The 23889-nt window shown below is 34.8% G+C and overlaps 2 protein-coding genes across 3 annotated transcripts; one reads left to right on the top strand and one right to left on the bottom strand.

Moving 5' to 3' along the window:
* The first annotated feature begins 2490 nt into the window (after positions 1-2490).
* Positions 2491-5540, top strand: lhfpl5b (LHFPL tetraspan subfamily member 5b). Its single transcript, XM_067393777.1, has 2 exons — positions 2491-2908; positions 5293-5540. The coding sequence occupies exons 1-2, from the start codon at positions 2491-2493 to the stop codon at positions 5538-5540; spliced, it is 666 nt and encodes a 221-aa protein (XP_067249878.1).
* A 722-nt stretch (positions 5541-6262) lies between these two features.
* srpk1a (SRSF protein kinase 1a) lies at positions 6263-23862 on the bottom strand. 2 transcript variants are annotated; one of them, XM_067394955.1, is made up of 16 exons: positions 23776-23862; positions 23015-23069; positions 21716-21846; positions 20445-20553; positions 20263-20350; positions 19895-19982; positions 19488-19594; positions 18503-18668; positions 18244-18269; positions 15624-15846; positions 15105-15452; positions 14729-14829; positions 13403-13510; positions 13181-13250; positions 10624-10716; positions 6263-7738 (listed from the first exon to the last, which is right to left on the bottom strand). In XM_067394955.1, the coding sequence occupies exons 1-16, from the start codon at positions 23786-23788 to the stop codon at positions 7554-7556; spliced, it is 1911 nt and encodes a 636-aa protein (XP_067251056.1). In that variant the 5' UTR covers positions 23789-23862; the 3' UTR covers positions 6263-7553. The 2 variants fall into 2 exon arrangements, with proteins under 2 accessions (XP_067251056.1, XP_067251055.1); XM_067394954.1 differs by lacking the exon at positions 10624-10716 and adding an exon at positions 10007-10099 and having other exon boundaries at positions 6265-7738.
* Between the last annotated feature and the right edge of the window lie 27 nt (positions 23863-23889).

The following is a 23889-nucleotide window of genomic DNA, read 5'->3' as shown; positions in this document are numbered from 1 at the left end:
TTTCAAGTCACAACCGAGAACCACCCATATTTGCTACATGCTAACGCTTTGCTACAGCTGTTCAGTTTGTAAAATGCCGATTTTGGATGTATGAGTAGTTTAAGTTTATGAGTATTACACGAAGAGATTTTCGCATTTTGTTCTACAACATGAATTAAACAACGCCAACAAATATGAATTTTGATGTGTGTTGTTTTTAAGTAGGCTGTTAATAATTTGCTATATAGACTACATCACGTGAACATTTCAAGAAGCTAGTATCACACTGAACATATTTCCAATGAGTATGAAAATCATGAGATCCAAAATTAGTTATTTTATCTACTAATTTCTAATAATTAAGAAATTCTGTAATGTTGAATTGAATCTGTGAAGATTCTGGACACCCAAGGGGCAGAAATGGCATGAGACTTGTTTTAGCCATGCAGGCCTGTGGTATTTTTGATACAAACATGAAATGCAGAACTATATTTTCATCACTGAGCAATAACACACAGAAACGCATACTTCACAGAGGCCTGAAATAGAATAAATTTGTCAAGGAATGATGCTGTAAAATGTGGCTTGGGCATTATGAAAGGTTTTGTTGCATAATTCAGGCAAAAACGTATGGTCTTCCATGCATGTATATCTGTTAATATATCTTAAAATCTTTTTATGCACTATTAAATATATTGCTGCTAAACAGATGTTGCATTGTTATTGCAGCATTGTGCAATGCTCAAGGGTTCTGTTTACATATCAGGCTCGCAGTGCCTTTGATATTTTTGTAATTTTTGACCTACAAAGCAAAGGCTTCACATCACGCCTGAAAGGAACGCATACATTAGAGTGCAGTCTTTGTTGTTGACTGTCTGACAAATTCCCTTCTGTGCAACAAATTCCAGAGATACATTTATTGTTTATTTATATCACTACTAAAACCCCATTAGCAATGATCTCTCTCTATCTCTCTCTCTCCTTTTGTCCTGGTGGACATGGTTGTTTTTAGAATTTAAACTAAAACTTAAAAAAAAAGTTAGCACAAAAAAAAAGAAGAAAAGTGAAGAAGTGTTTTCTTCCTCTTAAAAGTTGACAAGTCCATTCACTTTGCTATCAAATTAATGCATCATTATACACTTCTGTTCAAAAGTTTGGGGTGACTAATATTTTTTAAAGAAATTAATATATTTATTCAGTAAGGACACATTAAATTGATCCAAAGTGACAGTAAAATGCATTTAGAATGTGTTCTTTTGAACTATCTATTCATCAAAGAATCCTAAAAAAAAAAAAAATTAAGCAGCAATTTTAAACATTGATAATAATAAAAAAATGTTTCTTGAGCAGCAAATTAGCCAATTAGAGGTAAAAAATGATATAAATACTGTTCGGTTTCTCGCACAAACCAATCGTTTCATGTCTTAAGACATCAATATGTAGTCACGAGCCGCAGAGTTTAATTTGGATTTGTCTGTCGTGTTTTATTTACTCTTATAGTTCAAGTTCCCGCTGACTTGCATTATACCACTGACAGACGGCAACGGTTGGAGTTAAAAAATCATCATTTGTGTTCTACTGAAGAAACAAAGTCACCTACATCTTGGATGCACTGGGGGTAAGCAGATAAACATCAAATTTTCATTTTTGGGTGAACTATCCCTTTAACAAAGATTAATAAATGCTGTAGAAATGCAGTTCATTATTAGTTCATGTTAATGTAGTTAACTTATGTTAACTAATGAACCTTACTGTAAAGTGTTAGCGAATTTGTTGAGATTAACAGTCTGTTAAATTCATTTTACAAGAATAATAAACACAAAAAGGACTGTTTGAGTCGAGTATTGTGCATTTTTCTCTTACTACTATTTTTTATTAGTCATTTAATTATTTTAATGGAAATGGAACTGGAATCGTTAGGTAGAACCGGAATCGGAACCGGAAAATTTCTCATGATTCCCAAACCTACTTATAATTAGTGTCAAGGATACCCTCATACAGACTGTGATCTGCATTTAAAAAAAAAAAAAAACATGTTTCTGAGTAAAATTTTGTCTTGGTGAGATAAAGTTGTCAGTCTAGTAGAGTACAAAGTCAACAAAGTTGTGTTACATAGATTTGGCAAGGGCTGTTGAGTGCAGCATTTTACAAAAGATAAAGAGTTCATGTTGTGCCTAGAACACATTAGCTTTTCTTTTACTGTGAAGTAACAAACATATCTGATTACATCATCTAACAGGTTATTGTCGTCACCTTATTCCTCGGCTGAATTTACCATTAATAATTTAAAACTGACACCTTTGTTGGCAACAACAATGTTTCTGACACTACGGTCTCAGCAGCCTTTGGACTTCTTCAGATTAAATTCTTTGAAAAAGAAGAACTAATAAGCTACAGTATGATAGGAGCTGTCAGTGGATTCTGAATTAGATTTTCATCTGGTCTGGTTTTCTTCTTTAGAAATATCTACAGATTTCTAACATCGCTAGATAAACGCAAATTGAGCTAATAATGGCGAATGAGAAGATGCTTCCAGCCCAAGAGGCTGCTAAAATCTACCACACCAATTATGTGAGAAATGCCAGAGCCATCGGCGTCTTGTGGGCTGTTTTCACCATATGCTTCGCCATCATTACTGTGGTGGTCTTCATTCAGCCCTATTGGATTGGTGACAGTGTTAACACCCCGCAGGCTGGATACTTTGGGCTTTTTCACTACTGTATTGGCAACCCCATCACCTCTGAATTGGTCTGTAAAGGAAGTGTGTTTGATTTTGGCTCGATCCCCTCTGGGGCTTTCAGGACTGCTATGTTTTTTGTAGGCACCTCAATGCTCCTTATCGTAGGCACCATTGTGTGCTTGGGTCTTTTCTTCTTCCTCAACTCCGCAAGTGTGTACAAGATATGCGCATGGATGCAAACATCTTCAGGTGGGCTAATTGTTTTCCAGTTGGACTTGCTAATCAGTATAAATACTGTAATGCTGCTTATAAAACAAAACAAAATGCATTTAACAAAAAATGAAATGTTTCTTAATAGGTTTATTTAGGGTTGACGCCATATTTATTATGTTTTTTGGCGAATGAACAAAAGACCATACAATGACGTATACTATCTTAAAGGGATAGTTCACCCAAAAATGAAAATTATGTCATCATTTACTCACCTGCTTGTCATTCCAAACCTGTTTTGACTTTTTCTTCTGTATATATATATATATATATATATATATATATAGTAGAATATGTATGTACAGTGCTGCTTGAAAGTTTGTGAACCCCTTGCAGAATCTGTGAAAATGTGATTAATTTGAACAAAATAAGAGTACAATATGCATGTTATTTTTTATTTAAACTTCTGAAAAAAATATTTTACATAAAAAATGTTTACATATGGTCCACAAAACAAAACAAAACAAAAAAATAGCTGAATTTATAAAAACGACCCGCTCAAAAGTTTGTGAACCCTTGATTCTTAATACTGCGTTTGGTTACCCGGAAGATCTACGACCGTTTTTTTGTTTTGTGATGGTTGTTCATGAGTTCCTTGTTTGTCTTGAGCAGTTAAAATGCCCAATATTTTTCAGAAAAAGGGTCCCTCCAGGTCCTGAAAATTCTTGTTTTCCAGCATCTTTTTCATATTTTAACCATTTCCAGCAGTGACTGTATGATTCTCAGATCCATCTTTTCACACTGAGGACAACTGAGGGACTCAAACACAACTATTAAAAAAAGGTTAAAACATTCACTGATGCTCCAGAAGGAAACACAATGCATTAAGAGTCAGGGGTGAAAACTTTTGAACAGGATAGAGATATCCAAATTTTTCTTATTTTGTTTAAATATGTTTTTATTTTTCATTTAGTGCTGCCCTTCGGAAGCAACAGAAATAAATGTAAACGTAAATGTTTGCCAGAAAACAAATTAAGTACAATATTCTTTGATCTTCAAATTCAAAAGGTTTTCACCCCCGCTCTTAATGCATCGTGTTTCCTTCTGGAGCATCAGTGAATGTTTGAACCTTTTTTAATAGTTGTGTTTGAGTTCCTCAGTTGTCCTCAGTGTGAAAAGATGGATCTCAAAATCATACAGTCACTGCTGGAAAGGGCTCAAATACGCAAAACCAACAAGCGACTCATGAACAACAATCACAAAACATGAACACAGTCGTGGATCATCCACAGTATTAAAGGGTTAGTTCACCCAAAAATGTCATTTATTACTCACCCTCATGCCGTTCCACCCGTAAGACCTTCGTTAATCGGAACACAAATTAAGATATTTTAGTTGAAATCCGATGGCTCAGTGATGCCTCAATAGGGAGCAATGACACTTCCTCTCTCAAGATCCATAAAGGTACTAAAACATATTTAAATCGGTTCATGTGAGTACAGTGGTTCAATATTAATATTATAAAGCGACGAGAATATTTTTGGTGCGCCAAAAAAAAAGTAAAAACTACTTATTTAGTGATGGCCGATTTCAAAACACTGCTTCAGGAAGATTCGGAGCATAAATGAATCAGTGTGTCGAATCATGATTCAGATCGCGTGTCAAACTGCCAACGGCTGAAATCACGTGACTTTAGCGCTCCGAACAGCAGATTCGATGATTCATTTGTGCTCCGAATCTTCCTGACCTGAAGCAGTGTTTTGAAATCGGCCATCACTAAATAAGTCGTTTTTTTTTTGTTTTGTTTTGTTTTTTTTTGGCGCTCCAAAAATATTCTCGTCGCTTTATAATATTAATATTGAACCACTGTACTCACATGACCTGATTTAAATATGTTTTTAGTACTACCTTTATGGATCTTGAGAGAGGAAATATCATTTCTCTCTATTGAGGCCTCACGGAGCCATCGGATTTCAACTAAAATATATTAATTTGTGTTCCGAAGATTAAAGAAGTTAATTTTCATTTTTGGGTGAACTAACCCTTTAAGAATCAAGGGTTCATAAACTTTTTAATTGGGTCATATTTATAAATTCAGCTATTTTTTTTATTTTTTTGTCTTGTGGACTATGTAAACATCGTTTATGTAAAATATCTTACTCAGGACAGTACTAAATAAAAAATGACATGCATTTTGTATGATCCCTCTTATTTTGTTAAAATTATTCACATTTTCACAGATTCTGCAAGTGGTTCACAAACTTTCAAGCAGCATAGCCTAACCAAATCCCTCACAATTTCGTTATAAGTCATGAAAAATGAAATATTGTGACTATTAATTGAAACAATTTTTCTATAAAAAAGTAGGCCTATATGGAGAAGTTAGAGATTTTTTTTTTTAACCTTTGCACTTGATGTTGTAGCTGTGTTGATGGTGATGGGTTGTATGATATATCCGGACGGGTGGGATGCTCCGGAGGTAAAGCGAATGTGTGGCGAGCGGACGGACAAGTACACGCTGGGGAACTGCACCGTTCGCTGGGCTTATATTCTAGGAATTATAAGCATCCTGGACGCAGGGTTACTGGCACTGCTTGCTTTCACTCTGGGCAACCGGCAAGACAAACTGCTGCCAGACGACTTCGAGGTGGAGGGAGCAAACAACGGATGAGGTAAGAGAAGTAATGATTAATCATTAGGCTAAGAAAAATTGATTTTTGAGATTAATTAGCTATAAGTAGTTATTAATGACTCATAATAGACATGAAGTTACACTGGAGAGATTGCCACTTGAAAACTATTACTAGAAAAAAAACAGATGTGCCAATAAATTATTAATATAATATGAATTATATATTTTAATTACTATTATACTATTTGTAATAATACCCTATACTAAATAATTATTCACGACTGTATTTAGGATGCATCCTACAGAAATACAATACAAAATGCACAATTTTAGTGACGATGATGTTTCCATTTGTTTATAGATAAAACCTAAATCCAACAGAAGATCTGAACTGCAGTGGACATGGAACTGGACATTTGTACAAAGGAAATGTAATCATAAAGTCTTGTAAACCTGAAGAGAAACGGTTTCAATTAAATTTAAATGAATGTATATGCATAGCACATTTCATAATAAATATTGTTTTAATGCATCATGAATGCTTCCAAACTGTTTTTTTTTTTTTTTTTGTCTTAAATATTAAGTGATGACAACCGCTGTGGACTAGCCCATTACCTATGCTACATGACTTGACATAAAAAATAAACTGGCTACAATGTTCTTCTGCAAGACACATGCAGTTTTGTTTATTAGCTGCTAGATTGCCAAAAGTTACATAGTGTACTTTTAATAAAACTATACATTTTAGCTATAGCTGTAAATATGATCACAATAAAATAATTTTAAAAAAAAAATGTAAAAAGAAAAATTGTCTAACAGTACAAATTTCATTAACCCTGAACATTCCAGATTCCTGGTTTATATGATGTATCTAAAATGAAATGAAATCAAGCATGTGCCTTTGTTTTCCAGCATTCTTTTCCTTTTCCTCTTTTTTATTATTTTGCACAATAAATATCAGTCCAAAAGTTTGGTGAGAATTACAGTGAAAGGGAACCTGCTTTTATAGCATTTACATTACCTCCATTTTAGAGCATTTAATTTTTTTTGAGAACAGCAAGAGAGACAAACGGGTGCACCCATCTTCCAAATGCTTTATTAAAACACTTCTATCCAGCTAAATAATCTTAGCTTAGATGCAATAGTAGGATTTTCTTTTAAAAACTGTACATGGCTGTAATATACAGATCAAGGCAAACTCTTTGGTACACATATATACAGACACACACGCATGCACATGCGCGCACACAAACACATACGTACAACACACACTCAGACAATAAATGTTTTTTCTTTTCTTTTTTTTTCCCCCCACAAATATAATTTTTGGTGGCCCTTGACAGTTACTCACTTTGTGTGGAAGCTTCTTGTACACAAAATGTATTGACCATGAGTGAAGACTTCAGCTCTTAAAAATCTAATCTGAGACAGACAAGATCAAAACCTACTGAACTAATAAACGCACACACAAAAGACACTTGTATAGTTGGGAGAGAAACACAGAGGTGTGGCGAGTCTTAACGGAGAACAGGACATCTTAATTTATACTCTACAGTCAAAAAGGTAAACCAAACAATTCCCTTTCCAGAAACCACTTTTTTTTTTTCTTTCACAAGTAACAAAATGATCTCTTGTGCATCGCACTGCAGTCCGAGCTGTCAGCACTTTGGAGGAGTGCACTGCATGTCAAGTAAGTACTGCAAAAAACAGAATCTTAATATTTTCCAACTTCTGAAAATACCCCAGGTACCCAAACAGGTGTTTCCTAGGTCTACATTTCATCATTTACCAAAATAAGAGGGAAGGTAGATCACAGCAGGTGTGACCCTCACAAAAAAAACTCTCAACTCTGAAAAGGAGTAGAATAAAACAGCTAGAACGAAAAACAGACAGGTTTACTATTCCTCTGGTGAACCAAGCAAAAGAAATCACTCAGATTAACCGAAGAAAAATAACTATGCCGATATGCTCTATAAACTGGAAAGTGATCTGTTGCAGTCTCTTTAGTTAAGGGAGTTTGCCTGAAGTATGTGCAGTGACGTCAAGAGGCCACTAGAGGGCAAGCCAAGGGTGTCGCAGACAGTCGGCAGCAGTGGCTCTTTTCTCTGGCAGGAGCTCCAGCATAGGAAGCAGGAAATCAGCGAAGGTCTCGGCCTCCTCACGAGGCCACTCGTATTTATCCATCAGAACGTCCAGCAAACCCCACGGCTTCAGTTTAGTGATGTGCTTCAGGTCACCTACAGAAAGAAGACAATTAAGAGTCCAGGCTTCCTATTCCATGCTGTTCACCTTCTATATTTTATAGTCGAACTGTTGTATAAACGCAATATCACACGAGTAGCCGTGCGATATGGCTGTATATCAGCCATATCGCATGGCTACTCGTGTGAAATTGCTCATATATTATATTATAATATAATATATATATATATATATTGTTACGTCTGTATAAGGTATATATATATATATATATATATATATATATATATATATATATATATATATATAAATAAATATACACACACACACCTTTGTAGTTTTTTTTAACGTCTTGCAACATTTGCCATTAATAACATGCTGCCCCATGAAGCCGCATAAAATCAACATTAAACCATTTTAAATTGATTTATGACATTTTAAAGTGACAATATATTCAACAAGAAAGAAAGAATGCTAAAAGTAGGTAACATCAGGAGGCAGAGCAAGTTAATATATTTTCATTATAAAGACAATTTGTTTGGAATAATGTGCACCGATGAATTAAAAAAAAAAGAACAGGAATGTGCGATAAATTAAATGCAAACTTGTGATTTCATACTGTCTGTAAAATGTACCTAAATCCAAATATACAAAAAAAAAAATAATAATTTATTCATGAAGCTTTGTTTAGAAATAGATACACTACCATTGAAAAGTTGGGGGACACTAAGATTTTTATAATATTTTGATTAAACAAATTAATCAAAAGTGATTGTTACAAAATATTTCAATTTAAAATGCTACTGAACTTTTCATTCATCCAAGAATCTTGAAAATCAGGAAAATGTATCATGGTTTCTAAAAAATGGAATCAAATTTATTTTCATCATTGATAAGAAATGTTTCTTAAGCATCAAACCAGCATATTAAAATGGTTTCTGAAGGATCATGTGACACTGTAGACTGCAGTAATGATGCTGAAAATTCAGCTTTGCATCACAGGAATAAATTTCTTTTTCTTTTTTTTTCTTTTTTTACAAAACAGAAATAATTTAAGTTGTAATAATATCAAATTAAATCAAATAAATACAGCCTTCGTGAGCACAAGAGACTTTGTTCAAAAATATATATACTGTGTATATACAGTTGAGCTCAAAGGTTTACATGCCCCTTGGAGAATCTTTGAAAATGTGAATAATTTTAACAAAGTAAGAGAGATCATACAAAATGCATGATATTTTTTATTTAGTACTGTCCTGAGTAAGATATTTTACATAACAGATGTTTACATATAATCCACAAGACAAATTTTTTTTAATAAAAATGACCCAGTTTAAAAGTTTACATACCCTTAATTCTTAATACTGTGTGTGGTTACCTGGATGATCTATGACTGTTTTTTTTGTTTTGTGATGGTTGTTCATGAGTCTCTTGTGTGTTCTGAGTAATTAAACTGAGCTCTGTTCTTCAGAGAAATCCTCCAGGTTTTGCAGAGTCTTCAGTTTAAGCATTTTTTTGCATATTTTCTATTTTTTCTATAGGTTTTTGCAAAACTTTCTAACAGGATGAAGAAATCCAATTTTTGGACTTCTTCATCTTGTTAGAAAGTTTTCACCCCCCGGCTCTTAATGTATCGTGTTTCCTTCTGGAGCATAAGTGAATGTTTGAACCTTTTGTAATTCTTGTGTTTGAATACCTAAAATCTCCTCAGTGTGAAAAGATGGATCTCAAAATCATACAGAGTTCAAATATGCTGGAAAACCAAAGAATTTTTGGGACCTGGAGGATTTTTCTGAAGAACAGAGCTCAGTTTAACTGTTCAGGACAAACGAGAGACTCATGAAGAACCATCACAAAACGAAAAACAGTCGTGGATCATCCAGGTAACCACACACAGTATTAAGAATTAAGGGTTCACAAACTTTTGAATGGGGCCATTTTAATAAACTCAGCTATTGTTTTGTCTTGTGGACTATATGTAAACATCTGTTATGTAAAATATCTTACTTAGGACAGTACTAAATAAAAAAAATTACATGCATTTTGTATGATCTCTCTTATCTTGTTAAAATTATTCACATTTTCACAGATTCTGCAAGGGGTATGTAAACTTTTGAGCTCAACTGTATATATAAAAAAACACACATATACATATATATATACATATATATATATAAACTCTTACTGACCCCAAACCTTTGAACAGTAGCATACATACTCATTTTTTTAGTTTACAATGCAATTTAATGATCTGAAATGAAAGCATCATGATTAGATCTAAAACTTATTCATAATGATCGTGTTACCTTTCTTGCTGAAAAACTCCTTGGAATATTTTCCGGTCAATACGAGTTTGCGTGGGACGGCCCCCAGCAGTTCAATGATCAAAGCAATGTGATCTACCATCACACACAAGAGTGTGTCGAGCAGGGAGGGGGGTGGTGAGGTGGAGGGGAGGACGAAACAATGGACAACTTGATCAGACAGTGTTAATAAAGTCATTCACCCATCCTGAGAGAAGGGAGACAAGAGGGAAGGCAAGGAGACGCAGCTATGTCCTGACAGCACAGATGCCGGTCACACAGTCAAGAACTTTCAGATTAAAGATTGTAAGAAGAATTGGACTTGTGTGAAGCAGAAGTCTGTTTTTGAGCTTCGGCTGCCTCTGGTAGAGCTTCAAGCATTGTCATGCCATAATTCTGCGGCTTTGAAGCAACAACAGTTCGTTTATTGTCCTGAGGGCCGACTTCTAAGAAGAGCCTCCTTGAAAACAACTGGAAATTTGCTAAGGAAGATATTTAGCCAAACCTTCAGAAAACTGAGTGTGACACAAGGCTGTGCTGTCAATAGTGCAACTGGAATCTCCTCTACTCCCTTCAGACCTCTCCCTCAGGGCAGGGCTCTACCTGACTGACAGGCATACCTTTCCGGCTGAAATATTCCTGTGAAAATTTCCCGCTCAGAGCATAATGATGGGGGATATGCCCCAAAAGCTCAATAATCAGAGCAAGGTGGTCTGAGAGAGAGAGGGAAGACAGAGACAGAAAGAGAAAATGAACATGGAATGGGGACAAGTAGCAAGAACATGGACAGGATCCCAAAAGAAAGAAAAAAGGACAAACTCAAGGCAAATAACAATGGTTCAGAATGACAGATTACAAGCTAAACAGGGTGTCTAACATCTCTGTCTCCACTTAGCATATAAATGTTACATGGCTCTCTGGAATACTAGATTCTTATGGCATTTGGGCATCAACTATTTTTGCAATAGTTCAAAGACACACTGTCTGCTCCTAAAGGGAATTTTACGAATAAAAATTCAGGTCAATACCGATAAGCCAATAATTATTTACATGTTAAGCTAAATATATAGATAAATAATATTAATATTAAGATTTTACACTTTTGTCTAAATAAAAAATAAGATGTTAAAAACAAAGCAAAAGTGAATTTAAGCATCACAACATTATAGAGTATGAATTGATATCAATTGATATGAAATTTGCTAAAAGGTTTTATTTAAGTATGATTATTTTTAAAGATTAACTTTAAGTGAGCATTAGATAATGGCTCATTGATAAATTCGGTTACACTTTATTTTACAGTGCCATAGTTACATTGTAATTACTCAAATAAGTACTGAGTACTATTAATAAACTACATGTACTAACTATAGAGTTACAGTTAGGGTTAGTTGCAGGTAATTATGCATAATTTACTGCTATTACTATAGTAAGTACATGTACTAACATGTAACTACGACACTAAAATAAAGTGTTACCATAAATTCTTGATAAATGCATATCATCAGATACATCTAAATGTAAAAATAGGGGAAATATGTGTGCACAACAAAAAAATAAACATAACATTTATTAGAGACACTATATATTGGTCATTGGACAAAATTATATATAAATCCAAGACTAGTCATCTAAAAGAAAATCACAAAACTCTATATAAATTTATAAAAGCTCTGAGAACATTACATTTTCATATAAATATGGCTATAATAACTGGTGTGCTGTGAAGAGACAAATGATCACAGTTATAGCCAGAGAGCAGGGCTGCTTAATAATCATGCGATTATTTTGGTCAATACTCCGTTACTCATACTCATCATTGGGAAACAGAATGTGGCATAATAATCTTTTTATCTTAATTGTCTTGTTTTCATAATCTTTTAGAACCAAAATCATAATAATAATAATAATAATAATAATAATAATAATAAAAATGATCAACTGCCCAGCTTTACCACAAAAGTAAATAAGTGTCTATCTTCCAGTGTACATAAACATAAAGTAAGGGATGGAACAGTGACTGTAAAAACCATGAGACACACAGATAACTATGGCAATGTTCTCCATGCCAATCCGAAATAGAGAGGCGATTTAAACTTCTAAGAAGAAGTTCAAAGTGTGATCTAATACTGCTCACTTGATATTTAGGAAAATTACATCAGCTGATTCCAGTGCAATGTGGTCTACCACAAAGTAAGAGAATACAGCCTGTTTTCTTGTATCTGGCTGTCTCTCCAGTTTGACTTCTTGTCTGACCAGATTCTGCAAAAAACCTTGCAGATTTACAAATACATTAAGTAAACCACAATACACAATTTACAATCAAATGTCTAACCTCTGTAAACTTGTCAAGTTTCATGAAATGACTCACTTTTGCAATAAATAGATCAACCTGAAATTTCACTTCAATTTGATCAGAGTAAGTAGAGTATCTTGTTACTTATATGTATTATACTTAGCAGAAAACACATTGTAGCTCAATACATGCAAATTCTGATCATGACTAACATAACTGCCAAGGTGTGTTCAAACTGCATTTACGCTCCAGTGCAAACACAATTAAATGCCCAAGAAACAGCTAACTGTTGACTGATTTTAGGTTTTAAGGTTTTAGGTTTAGGTTTAGGTTAAGTGCACAAATTATTCCCACACTCAATCAGTTTCTATTGCATGTTTAGTAACAGTATTTACTAAGAATAAAAGATCAGGAAGAACAAAGAAACATGGGTCAATAAAAAAGGCAGAAGTAGTGGGCGAAAGGTGGAGGAGGAGGAAGTGAATATAAAGAGGAAGTTTAAAGAAAAGGCCATTTTCATGCATTTTAACAGCAGGCTCTGACTGTTAGCAGGGAAATAACCACAGGATCACAGCCCTTAAAGCACTGTAGTGTCAATACATCTCAGTAAAGAAGAAAACAACAAAAAATAAACAATTAGTTATTTTAATTTCACTACATAGTGCATGAAGTGAGAAACTGATATGCCTTTCAGTATATTGCCATTCATGTTATAACTGAAATCATTAGGCATGTATCTTATTGTAGACATGTAATACAGATGAATTATTATTACTGTACAACTTTCCTCAATAAATGAATTTTAAGTCATTTAATTTAATTCATAATTTTTGATAATATTTCAGACAGAAAATTGTGAATGTAAGGAAACAATGCATTACCTTCATCTCTGGAGTAATCTTCACCAGAGTGAGGCTCAAACAAATAATCGCCAGTGGCCAATTCAAATGCCTGAAAACAGAGAAAAAACAATCCAACATCAAAGCTTGAATTGTTGTCAAATTGGTTTATCTGTGCTCACCAGGGTATCTGTAGATTTATGTAAAAATATTGCTTATTATCACTGAACAAACTGATGAAAGACTATGTGTGCAGTTTCCCACCATGCAGGCTGTGCTCCATACGTCAGCAGGTGTGCTGTACCCGGATCCTAGCAGCACCTCCAGGGAGCGGTACTGTCGGGTCTGAATGTCTTCAGTAAAGTGCTTGTGCTGAAGGACAAAAAAAAGTTCACACTAGTGTTGTAGTCAAGACCACCTAAAACGAGACCAAGGCCAGTGTGTGTGTTGAGACCGAGTCAAGACCAAAACCAGACCAGCACTCCTTAAATTCATCTAAAAGATCCATATTTACTGCCTGAGAAATGTCTTATATTTAAATCATTAAATACACTATAAGTAAAAACACTATAAACTGTTACCAATTAAATTAAATCACTAACAACAAAATTCATCTTTACACTGCAGAAGTGACACAGAAGCGGCATCTGAATTGGTACAATTACAACTGCATAATGTTGAGATTAAAGTTTTAAAAATAACTTCTTGTTTATTTAACATTTGTATAATAAACATTATATCATGTTATAATATAAAAATGAGGACCTCACATGTATTTTTTATTATATCTTGAATTTTGTTGACATTTGTATTAATTTTGGTTGTAACATTTTTGGCACAATCCCATTCACATTAATGATGATAACAAATGAATCAGACAATGCACCAGCTATTTAGTGATATCCCAGCAGTTGTTTTAAGACTAGTCTTGAGGTAAAATCCAGAATCATCTTAGTCTGTGACCACGAAAAGGCAGAATACAAATGTGGCCGAGACCATGACAAGACCATGACCTTCAAAAAAATGGTCTTGAGAACAAGAACCAAATCAACTTATACTACTGTCCAAAATGTTGGGGTTAGTAAAATGTTTTTAAATTAAGTCTCTTATGCTCACAAAGGCTACATTTATTCGATTAAAAAAATACAGTAAAACTGTAATATTGTGAATATTATTACAAATTAAAATGGTTTCTATTTTAACATTTTCAAATGTAATTTATTCCTATGATGGCTATCCTTAAATTTTTAGCACCCATTACTCCAGTGTCACATGATCTTTCAGAAAGTATTTTAATATGCTGATTCGGTGGTCAAGAAATATTATCATCAATGTTGAAAAAAGTTGTGCTGCTTAATATAGAAATCATAAATATCTTTACTGTCATTTATGATCAAATAACGCATCCTTACTGAATAAAAGTATTCATTTCTTAAAAATAAAAATACACTGTACTGCCATCAAATGGTACCGTACGTTTCATAACGAGATTTTAGATTTATATACTGTACATAAATCGTACATTGTGAATATCTGCGTTTTTAAACATAAATGCCAATATTGATTTCATCAAATTATTAAGAGTCTTACCACCCAGCAGGCATTGCCAAGGTCAGCAATCTTGACCTTGATCTTGTCAGCGTTGAGTGGATCCAGTGGATTGACCAATAGGCTTCCAGCTGACAACTTATCTGGAAGAGCGAATCAAAAAACAGCCATATATTGTTACTATAAACTCATTGTAGAGTGACTCATCAAAAATTCTCACTTTGCGTTTGCCCGACAATAATAGCATTGAGGGTTTTGAATGAAATGAGGGTAAGTATATAATGACAATTTTCATTTTTTTGAGTGAACTATACCTTTAATATAAAAGAATGTAAGGAGGGACAAGTAGAAAAAAACAATAATATATTCTCTGAAAATCCTTACTAAAATACCAGAAAATCCATAGAAAACCACTGACCATTCTTTAGCTTATCCTTGTTCTGTTCCCTGGCTCTGGTTCTAGTCTTTTGCTGAGCTTGCTCCCCGGATAGAAGCTCTTCCTCCTCCAGCAGTTCTCGGCCTGAGGTGCCGTTACTGTAGCTGGCCTGGTCCAGTTCCGGGGATTCTGCCCCATTACAGTACTCATACATGCTTTGAACTGTGTCCTCTGGGCCTGTGTTTGCATTATGGTGGTCCTCCTGTAGCAGTTGGCCATGTCGCTGGTCTCCTTGATCATCGTCCTCAGGTTGTGTTTGACTGGAGTGCATGCAGCCATTACAATTGAGCTCAAGTGAAGCATCTGATGTGAGTCGCTCTCTGGTCTCCACTATTATCAGAGATGCAGAGAAACAAAAACATAATTGAGATGTGCTAATGGCAGCTGATTTGTACCTTTAATCAAAAGTCACAAAAAAGGCTTTTATAACATATGACTATTTATTAACTATAATGAATATTAGGTACTATAACAAAATTATTCATACAAATAGAAACTAACTTATTGTGTTCTCAGTAGATATGTCCTGCAGAGATGCCTGTCTGAGAGGGGCATAGGAAGGGGATTTGGGAGATTCTGGGTCATCCTCCTCTCCATCCTCCTCTCTGCCTTCAGGCCCAATTTCCATCTCCTCTAAGTCCATAATGCACTTTTCCAGGAGCTCCGCTTGACGCTTCTGCTTCTTCTTTAGCTTCTTTTTCTTGTTTTTCGACATTTTTGGAACCTGAGGAACAGGTGGGCAATCATGTTAATACTAAAAAGCAAAAAGCATCTTAATTGAAACATTCCAGTAGCCTGTTGGATGAGGCTAGCTGAACAAACACTGAGTTTCCATACAAATCCAACCCGGTTTAGATCCAGTTCAGCGGCTCACAATGCTCGATATAAACATTCTCTGTCAAGTGTCAACTTAGGGTTTGATCCAGAATTTGTGCACCTGAAAGTGTGATATGTGCAGCGAACAGCCAATCAGATGGAACATAGAGGCCTGGTTTTAGAGACAGGGCTTAAATTAAGCCAGGATTGGGCCTTCATTAAATTAGTGCATTTAAGTAGTCTTTACATGTGCCTTAGAAAAGAAAAAAAAAACATTACTGGTGTGCATTTTGAGACAAAATAATGGCACTGACATATTCTAAGATATACCAGTGCAAGTTGCTTTCACTTAAAATAGCTCAAACATGTGTCTGGGACTAGTCTTGAGCCTTGTCTGTGAAACCGAGGGGAGTGTCAGTTTGATTCTCGTGAGAGAGCCACACAATTCACTTCTCTGTTGAAGATTAAGAGCATATATAAGGCATGAATAAACATTGCTGCTGCAGTGAAAGTTTGAGAAGACAGCTGAAAGAAAATATGTTAATATGTCAATGCAAGTGAATCAACTGAATTTAAATAATATAGGTTCACAAAAAGCTCAAAAGAATACATGTAAGCTTAGTCATTTTAAAAGCACTATATATTAAAACTAATTATATGTATTATTTAAATGCAAAGTTTAATATTGTCACTTCATATAATAGTTATATGAATATGTCATATGAATTATTTTTAATTATATTTCATATAATATAAATATAATAAATAATTAGCAGCAAAAGGCAATTATATCTCCTAAATTCTTTCACTATAAACTTCTTTAATTTGCAAAAGATACAGGAGGAATTAATCCTGTGATGGCAAAGCTGAATCTTCAGCAGTCATTACCAAACACTTCATTATCACATGATCCTTCAGAAATCATTCTAATATAGCTGATTTGATACTGATGTAATATTTCTTATTATTGTCACCAATGTTGAAAACAGTTTTGTGCTGCTTACAATTTTTTGTGGAGAATGTGATAATTTTTTAGGATTTTTTGATGAAAAGAGAGATTTAAAGGTGCCCTAGATTCAAAAATTGAATTTACATCGGCATAGTTGAATAACAAGAGTTCAGTAAATGGAAATGACATACAGTGAGTCTCAAACTCCATTGTTTCCTCCTTCTTATATAAATCTCATTTGTTTAAACGACCTCCAAAGAACAGGAGAATCTCAACATAAAACCATAACAGTAGGGGTGTACGCCACAAATATTTGCATATTCCAGCCCATGATTGAGGCATTACACAAGGGCAGCCAGTATTAACGTCTGGATGAAAGGCATTAGACAAGGGCAGAACGTCTGGATGTGCACAGCAGAATCATCAGGCTAGGTAAGCAAGCAAGGACAATAACAAAAAATGGCAGATGGAGCAATAATAACTGACAAGATAATTGATAACATTATATTTTTAGTGATATTTGTAAACTGTCTTTCTAAATGTTTCGCTAACATGTTGCTAATGTACTGTTAAATGTGGTTAAAGTTACCATCGTTTCTTACTGTATTCACGGAGACAAGAGCCGTCGTTATTTTCATTATTAAACACTTGCAGTCTGTATAATGCATAAACACAACTTCTTCTTTATAAATCTCTCCAACAGTGTAGCATTAGCCGTTAGCCACGGAGCACAGCCTCAAACTCATTCATAAACAAATGTAAACATCCAAATAAATACTATATTCACAGGAATTGATGTATGCATGATGAACACTTTGTAAAGATCCATTTTGAGGGCTGTGTGAACTTTGCGTTTGCTGTTTAAGGCAGTTGAGAGCTCGCGGGGGCGGGGGCAGGGGAGCGGAAGATTTAATGGGGCCGCACACTTAATCGGTGCATATGTAATGGCTCAAAATAGGCAGTTAAAAAAAATAATTAAAAAAAATCGATGGGGCATTTTGAGCTGAAACTTCACAGACACGTTCAGGGGACACCTTAGACTTATATTACATCTTTTGAAAAGGCACCTCTAGGGCACCTTTAAAAAGAACAGCATTTATTTTAAATAGAAATCTTTTGTAACATTATAAATGTCTTTATTGTTATGGTGGCAAGACATGTAAATAGCCCAGAACATTCCTGGAATTGCAAACAGCAGCTCAATATTATAATATGTATATGATGTGTCTTTGCAAATCAACTTCAGTACTACAGAAATAGTAAGAGACATGTTAAAATTACTTTTAAAAAAAGATGATTCATTTCATCTTTGAAATGAAATGCATAGCGTGAAAATGCTCAAGAAGGATAACATACCTGTTTAGGTGCTGGGGCAGTACTCACTGAAAGACAAAGATCAACACAAGACATTGTAACACAATGACATCTTACAAAGCAAACCATTTTAAGAACAGTATGCTGGAGGGTAAGAATGTTAGCCAACAAGTTGTGTTAAAGAGAGTATGTGATCTACCTAAACAAAAATCAAGCAGGGAAAAGTTGACACATAATCAGTTGAAATGGACTGTAGCTGTGCTTTACTGTGAGTGTGTGTCAGAAAACAGAGGTACCATACCTGCTGACCCAGATGGAGGGGGAGCGCCTGCTCTCTGCCACTCAGTGGCCTCTGCGGCCAACCGCCTGATATACACCTCATCCACACTCATAAGAATGTTCTCTGGCTTAATGTCTGTGTGTATGATTTGACACTTGGTGTGCAGGTAATCCAGACCTTGAAGAACCTGAGAGATTTCAAAAATTCAGACTCTTTCAAAGAACCATAAAAATATATTAGCATCTTTCTAAACATACTTGAGCAACACAACACAATTTTAATCCCAAAACTGAAGGTACCTAGCACTGAATAACTATAACATTATATTTAATAGTTTGGGGTCTGTAAGATTTTTTTTAATGTTTTTGAAAGAATTCTCATGCTAATCAGGTCTGCATTTATTTGAAAATACCATTAAATATTATTACTATTTAAAATAAATGTTTTCTGTTCAATTTATTTGAAAATTTAATTTATTCCTATGCTGGCAAAGCTGAACATTTCTCATTATTATCAATTAAAACAGTTTTGGTGCTTAATATTTTTGTGGAAACTATGGTACATTTTTTCAGGATAGTTGATGAATAGAAAAAACAGTGTTTATTTGAAATTGGAAGCTTTTGTAACATTATAAACGTTTTAATGTCACTTTACATCAATTTAATGCATCCTTGCTGAATAAAAGTATTAGTATTGTTGAATAAAAGTATTACTGAATAAATGTATTAGTATTGGGGTCTAAAATCTTAATCCAAACTTTAGTGTAGTGTACATTATCCCTTCATCCAAAAAAAAAAAAAAAAAAAAAAAAATGACGCAGAAAGAACTTTTTCATTAGCAAATCATTCTGAGTTTTTGATAAAACAAAAAATTTAAAACTGTGTAACTAACACTGAATTACTAATACTAATCTGTAACTGATCCACTGAATCTAGGACAGCAGCTAATTAGTCAGACCATAATTACATGAACACTGATCTGGTTGTGCGATGGTGTGCTGTGTTACCTGTCGAATGATGCTCTTGACACAAGGCAGAGGTAAGCCTTGATAGTTGGACTTGATAATCCATTTAAGCAAGTGGTGCCCTAGAACTTCGAACACCATGCAGACATCTGAAAGTTCAAGTGAAGGTCCAACACTTTTGAAACAGAACTTTCTGTTGGTAGGAATCTAACTAAAAAACAGGATCTCAGAACAGCTTTTCTTAGCATAATTGCTACGATGCAACAACTGTCTCAAAGTCAGCATTCACAAATGCCCTTGTAAAAGAATTTGGGGTATCTTAAAATAGCATGAGACACCTGCTTGAAGACTTCTTGACCCAATTCTCTTTCTCTCTCTCTCTCTCTCTCTCTCTCTCTCACACACACACACACACACACACACACAACATTCTTCATATTCAAGGATACGAGTCCCATTGACCCCTGAGATCTTGAAGTCATCCAGTAGCTGCACAACCATCTCTCTGTTTGGATCATCAGGGTCTGTATTTCTGACCTAAAAACAAAATATATATTTTGGTTTAGTAATAAATCTAAATATGCTTTCCTAAAAATAAAAAAATAAAACATTTTTTTTTAATCTATAATCTGAAGTGGATTAAAACCTTTCATCAAAGTTGTCCTAAAACCTTCTTCTTAGGACAACTTTGATGAACTATATTGATCCACTTCAAATGTTGACTACTGTATATTTTTTCCATCTTCATTGTTTCTTTCTTTTTCTATTTTCTTAAATGATTATTTAAAGCATTTCAATGGTTTAATGGAATACTTACAGATCTGAGTAACTTTATTTCATCCAGAGCTGTTTCAGTGTAATGCTCTGCACTCTTTACCACCTTCATTGCAACAAACCGCTTCCCTCTGAGAAGGAAAAAAGAAAAAAATAGTATCATACATTTGCGATTTTAGCACATTAGGATGTGTCTTATGTTCTTCAAAATCACAAAGATCTTACTGGATATCCCAGGCCAGCCACACAGTGGAGAAATGCCCCCATCCCAGCTTTCGGATCACATGGTATTTACCATTGAATAGGTCCCCTATTTTCACATGGTGATAACCTCCTAACCAAAGAAGAAAAATAATCCTTCAGCTGGTATTCAGAAAGCTCACTGATTGCCCTTTAAGTTGTGTTCACACCACCAGCGACATGTATTGACAAAGTTTCAACAGAGAACTGGTGATTTCCGGCGACACAAGCATCAGTGACCATTGGCGAGAGGATGTAGGCGTGTCCAGCAATGCAACAAAGTTGAGATTTGTTTAACTTGATGGAAATCAAGAGTGACTTTTGGGAGCAACAACCAATAGGAGCAAAATCAGTCTGGTGCACATGATGGGTCACTACATCCTATAGTGGTGAGTGTCTGCGGCAAGATAGAGAAGTAATTTTAGCGGTCAGCAAACTTCCTATACTTGTGATATGTGTCTGTCTAGACATACAGAGGGACTCGCCATGCTGACTCTGAGCCTGAATGGCTTTGTGAACCCAGATAGAGTGGCACTTGAGCTGCAGATAAATAGCTGCAATGGCAAAGAGCACTCACTGTTTCTCGTTCATCTCTAACATTAAGCATTTTATGTACTGATTGCATTCATATTTAGCATTTAAACTTAAAAAAAATTGTTAAGCTGCAAGAAAACAGATTCGATGTCTACAACATGGAATAACATCTGTGAATGTCATTTATAAACATTACTAGTGGGAACGCCCACTAGCGACATGCAGCAACAAATTTGCTGGCAGTGTGAATGTAGCTTCAAAGAGCTGGTTTGATTGTCATTTTGTTATGAACTGATTTTGAGCAAATCCAATTACAGCATGCTTAGACCAAAAATAGAATCTAGAACTTGACCAGACTATTGACATTTTAAAATAATTAATTTCTATATTTAATAAAGCAAAAAATTATAAAATAATTAAGTGAGTAATAATAACATCACTTCTGTTTTAAATTAAATACCAAAAAAAAAACAAAAAAAACACCAGAAACACAGATATATAGAAATAATGACATTCCTGTATTTACAGTACATTTCTTTTGCAGTTTACAGTAGTTATGTACTGCACTTCTAGGAAGATGTTTTAGTTTCACCAACAGATACAACAGAAAAAAACAACTCTGAATCAAGGAACTGCTTATTTTCTTTTTAGCTTTCAAGTCTCATCTATAATAATCAAGCTGTAACTTCTGTTGTCAAAAGGGACGTATCCCTGTAGCCCACCTTTGCAATAGTCATTGGGATCTTCTTGCTCTTCATCATCAGAGCCTAGGATTTCCTCGTCAGGCTCAGCTTGTATCTGGGTCTCCGTAGGGGGCTGCTGTTGCAATGTCCCGCGTGGAGGATGTGCTGGCCTGAGGGATGATAGTACATTTCATTTAGGTCAATGGACATGCATTACAGTAAACTCTTAGAGGGCTGTCCTCTTACATTATAGAATCTTTGATGCTGATTTTACATGGTATAAAATGTCCAGGCAATCATTTCAGCATATTATTTTGATTTCTGATACATTACAAAACAAAATGACCTGCATAAAACTACATTTTACTACATAAAAAATCTATTGAATGAGGTCACTAAATAACTGAAGTGACCTGATTAATGCTACTATATAATCTTCTATAGAGCTGCTTTATTGGTGAAATTGAAATTGTAATTTTAAGTAAAATGGTTGAATCCTGATTAAACAATTTTGTTATATTGTTGCTGTTTTTCTGTGTACTATTGTAAAGCTGCTATGAAACTGCTATGTAAAAACACTATAATATATATATATATATATATATAGATATATCTATATATATATATATATATATCTATATATATAAACGGACTTGCCTGATAAAAACATTCTTATTTTTAAACTTAATGAAATGCACCAAGAAAAGTCATCTAAATCTAAATCCAAGAGGCACTATGTGCACACAGCCAGTGTCTTGTTTTCTACTGAATAAGCTCTTTTGTTACATATAATATTGATACAATACTAAGTAAAAAGTCTGCCAGTGTGCAGAATGCATTTCACTGACTGCATGTGTTCATGCTTGGTTTAACCCATGCAAGAATAACACCTGAGTTTTACATCATCAAAAAAAAAAAAAAAAAAACTGAAGTGAAAGAAAACGCAACTTGATACTGCGCATGCCAAATAGATGACTTCATACTGCCAAATGTTAAGCATTATTGTCAGTTCAACACGGCTCAACAACTAAGACGTAATAATCAGTGCAAAGTCAGCAAACACAGGATGACTCATTCTGTACTACAGTAGTATATGTAATCACATTATGCATCTTCTAGGACATAAGATTTTTAAAAAGTCTATGGACAGAATTGTGGTCTATTTTATGGTTTAAAATATCTTAAATATCAAATCTCCCCCAAAAAGTTTCCTTATGCATGACCCAGTGTACACACAGCCAGTTCTTCTAAGGTCTAGTCTAACACTTCCAGTTCAAAAAAAAAAGTATTAACACCCAAATAAACAAATAAAATAATGGATAAAAGAACAAAACTCACTTCTTGGTCGACTTCTTGGCTTTGGCCCTTTTCTTCCTCGCCTGAAGTGCCAGAACTGGTGTGACAAATGAATGCAACATTAGATGGCAATGAAACTATTTATAAAAATCACTTAAACTCAGTAAGCTCAATGACAGCCAAACATAGCCTGACAGTAATACAAGAGACACACAGACCAGTGATGGTGACCTTATGTAATCTTATGTAATTCACATAAACAATACACAGCTGGGTGTTTACATTATGACAGGAACTGAACATTAAATGGTCGCAGACGTGGGTCTTTAATAACGTGAATGTTTTTATCAGTTTTTAATCCCAACAGGCACAAGGATGCAAAAACTGAAGGCTGAAGGAAATAAATTCCTGAAGTTTCCACGACAGCAAAAAAAAAAAAAAAAACGCTTTCAACTCTCATCCAGCTGATACGTGCACGCGCCTACTCATACGCTTAACGTCTATCTAAAAGAAAAGTAAAATCACTTAAGTGAAGGCGATACAAACCGACAATAAAACATGCCTCTGAGGCGTGATGAAAATAAATTTAGCTCACTTCAGCTGCAGACTGAATGGCTAACGTAAATGCTAACGCTAAAGACACCAACCCATGCGTCCAAAGAACAGGACAAATGCGCAGTTATGCTTTAATATTGCACTACTAGTTTGAGTCAGAATGTGAGTTAGTCGCCTTGTCTCATGTATAATCGTTATAGCTCAATATAAGGCAAATATTATTCAGAGAAAGTCAAGGAAGAGATTACCTTTTCTCTCCATGTTGGCCCCTTAGTTGGCGGCTTGGGTGGCCCTGCGCATGCGCGCGCCTCCGGACACGCGCGTCTTGACTCCTGCGCGTTCACGGTTCGTGCTGTCATGTG

Source organism: Chanodichthys erythropterus, chromosome 9 (genome assembly GCF_024489055.1).
Source record: "Chanodichthys erythropterus isolate Z2021 chromosome 9, ASM2448905v1, whole genome shotgun sequence".
Lineage (NCBI taxonomy): Eukaryota > Metazoa > Chordata > Actinopteri > Cypriniformes > Xenocyprididae > Chanodichthys > Chanodichthys erythropterus.
Note: the sequence above shows the minus strand (reverse complement) of the source record. Positions and strands in the feature narration are given on the sequence as shown.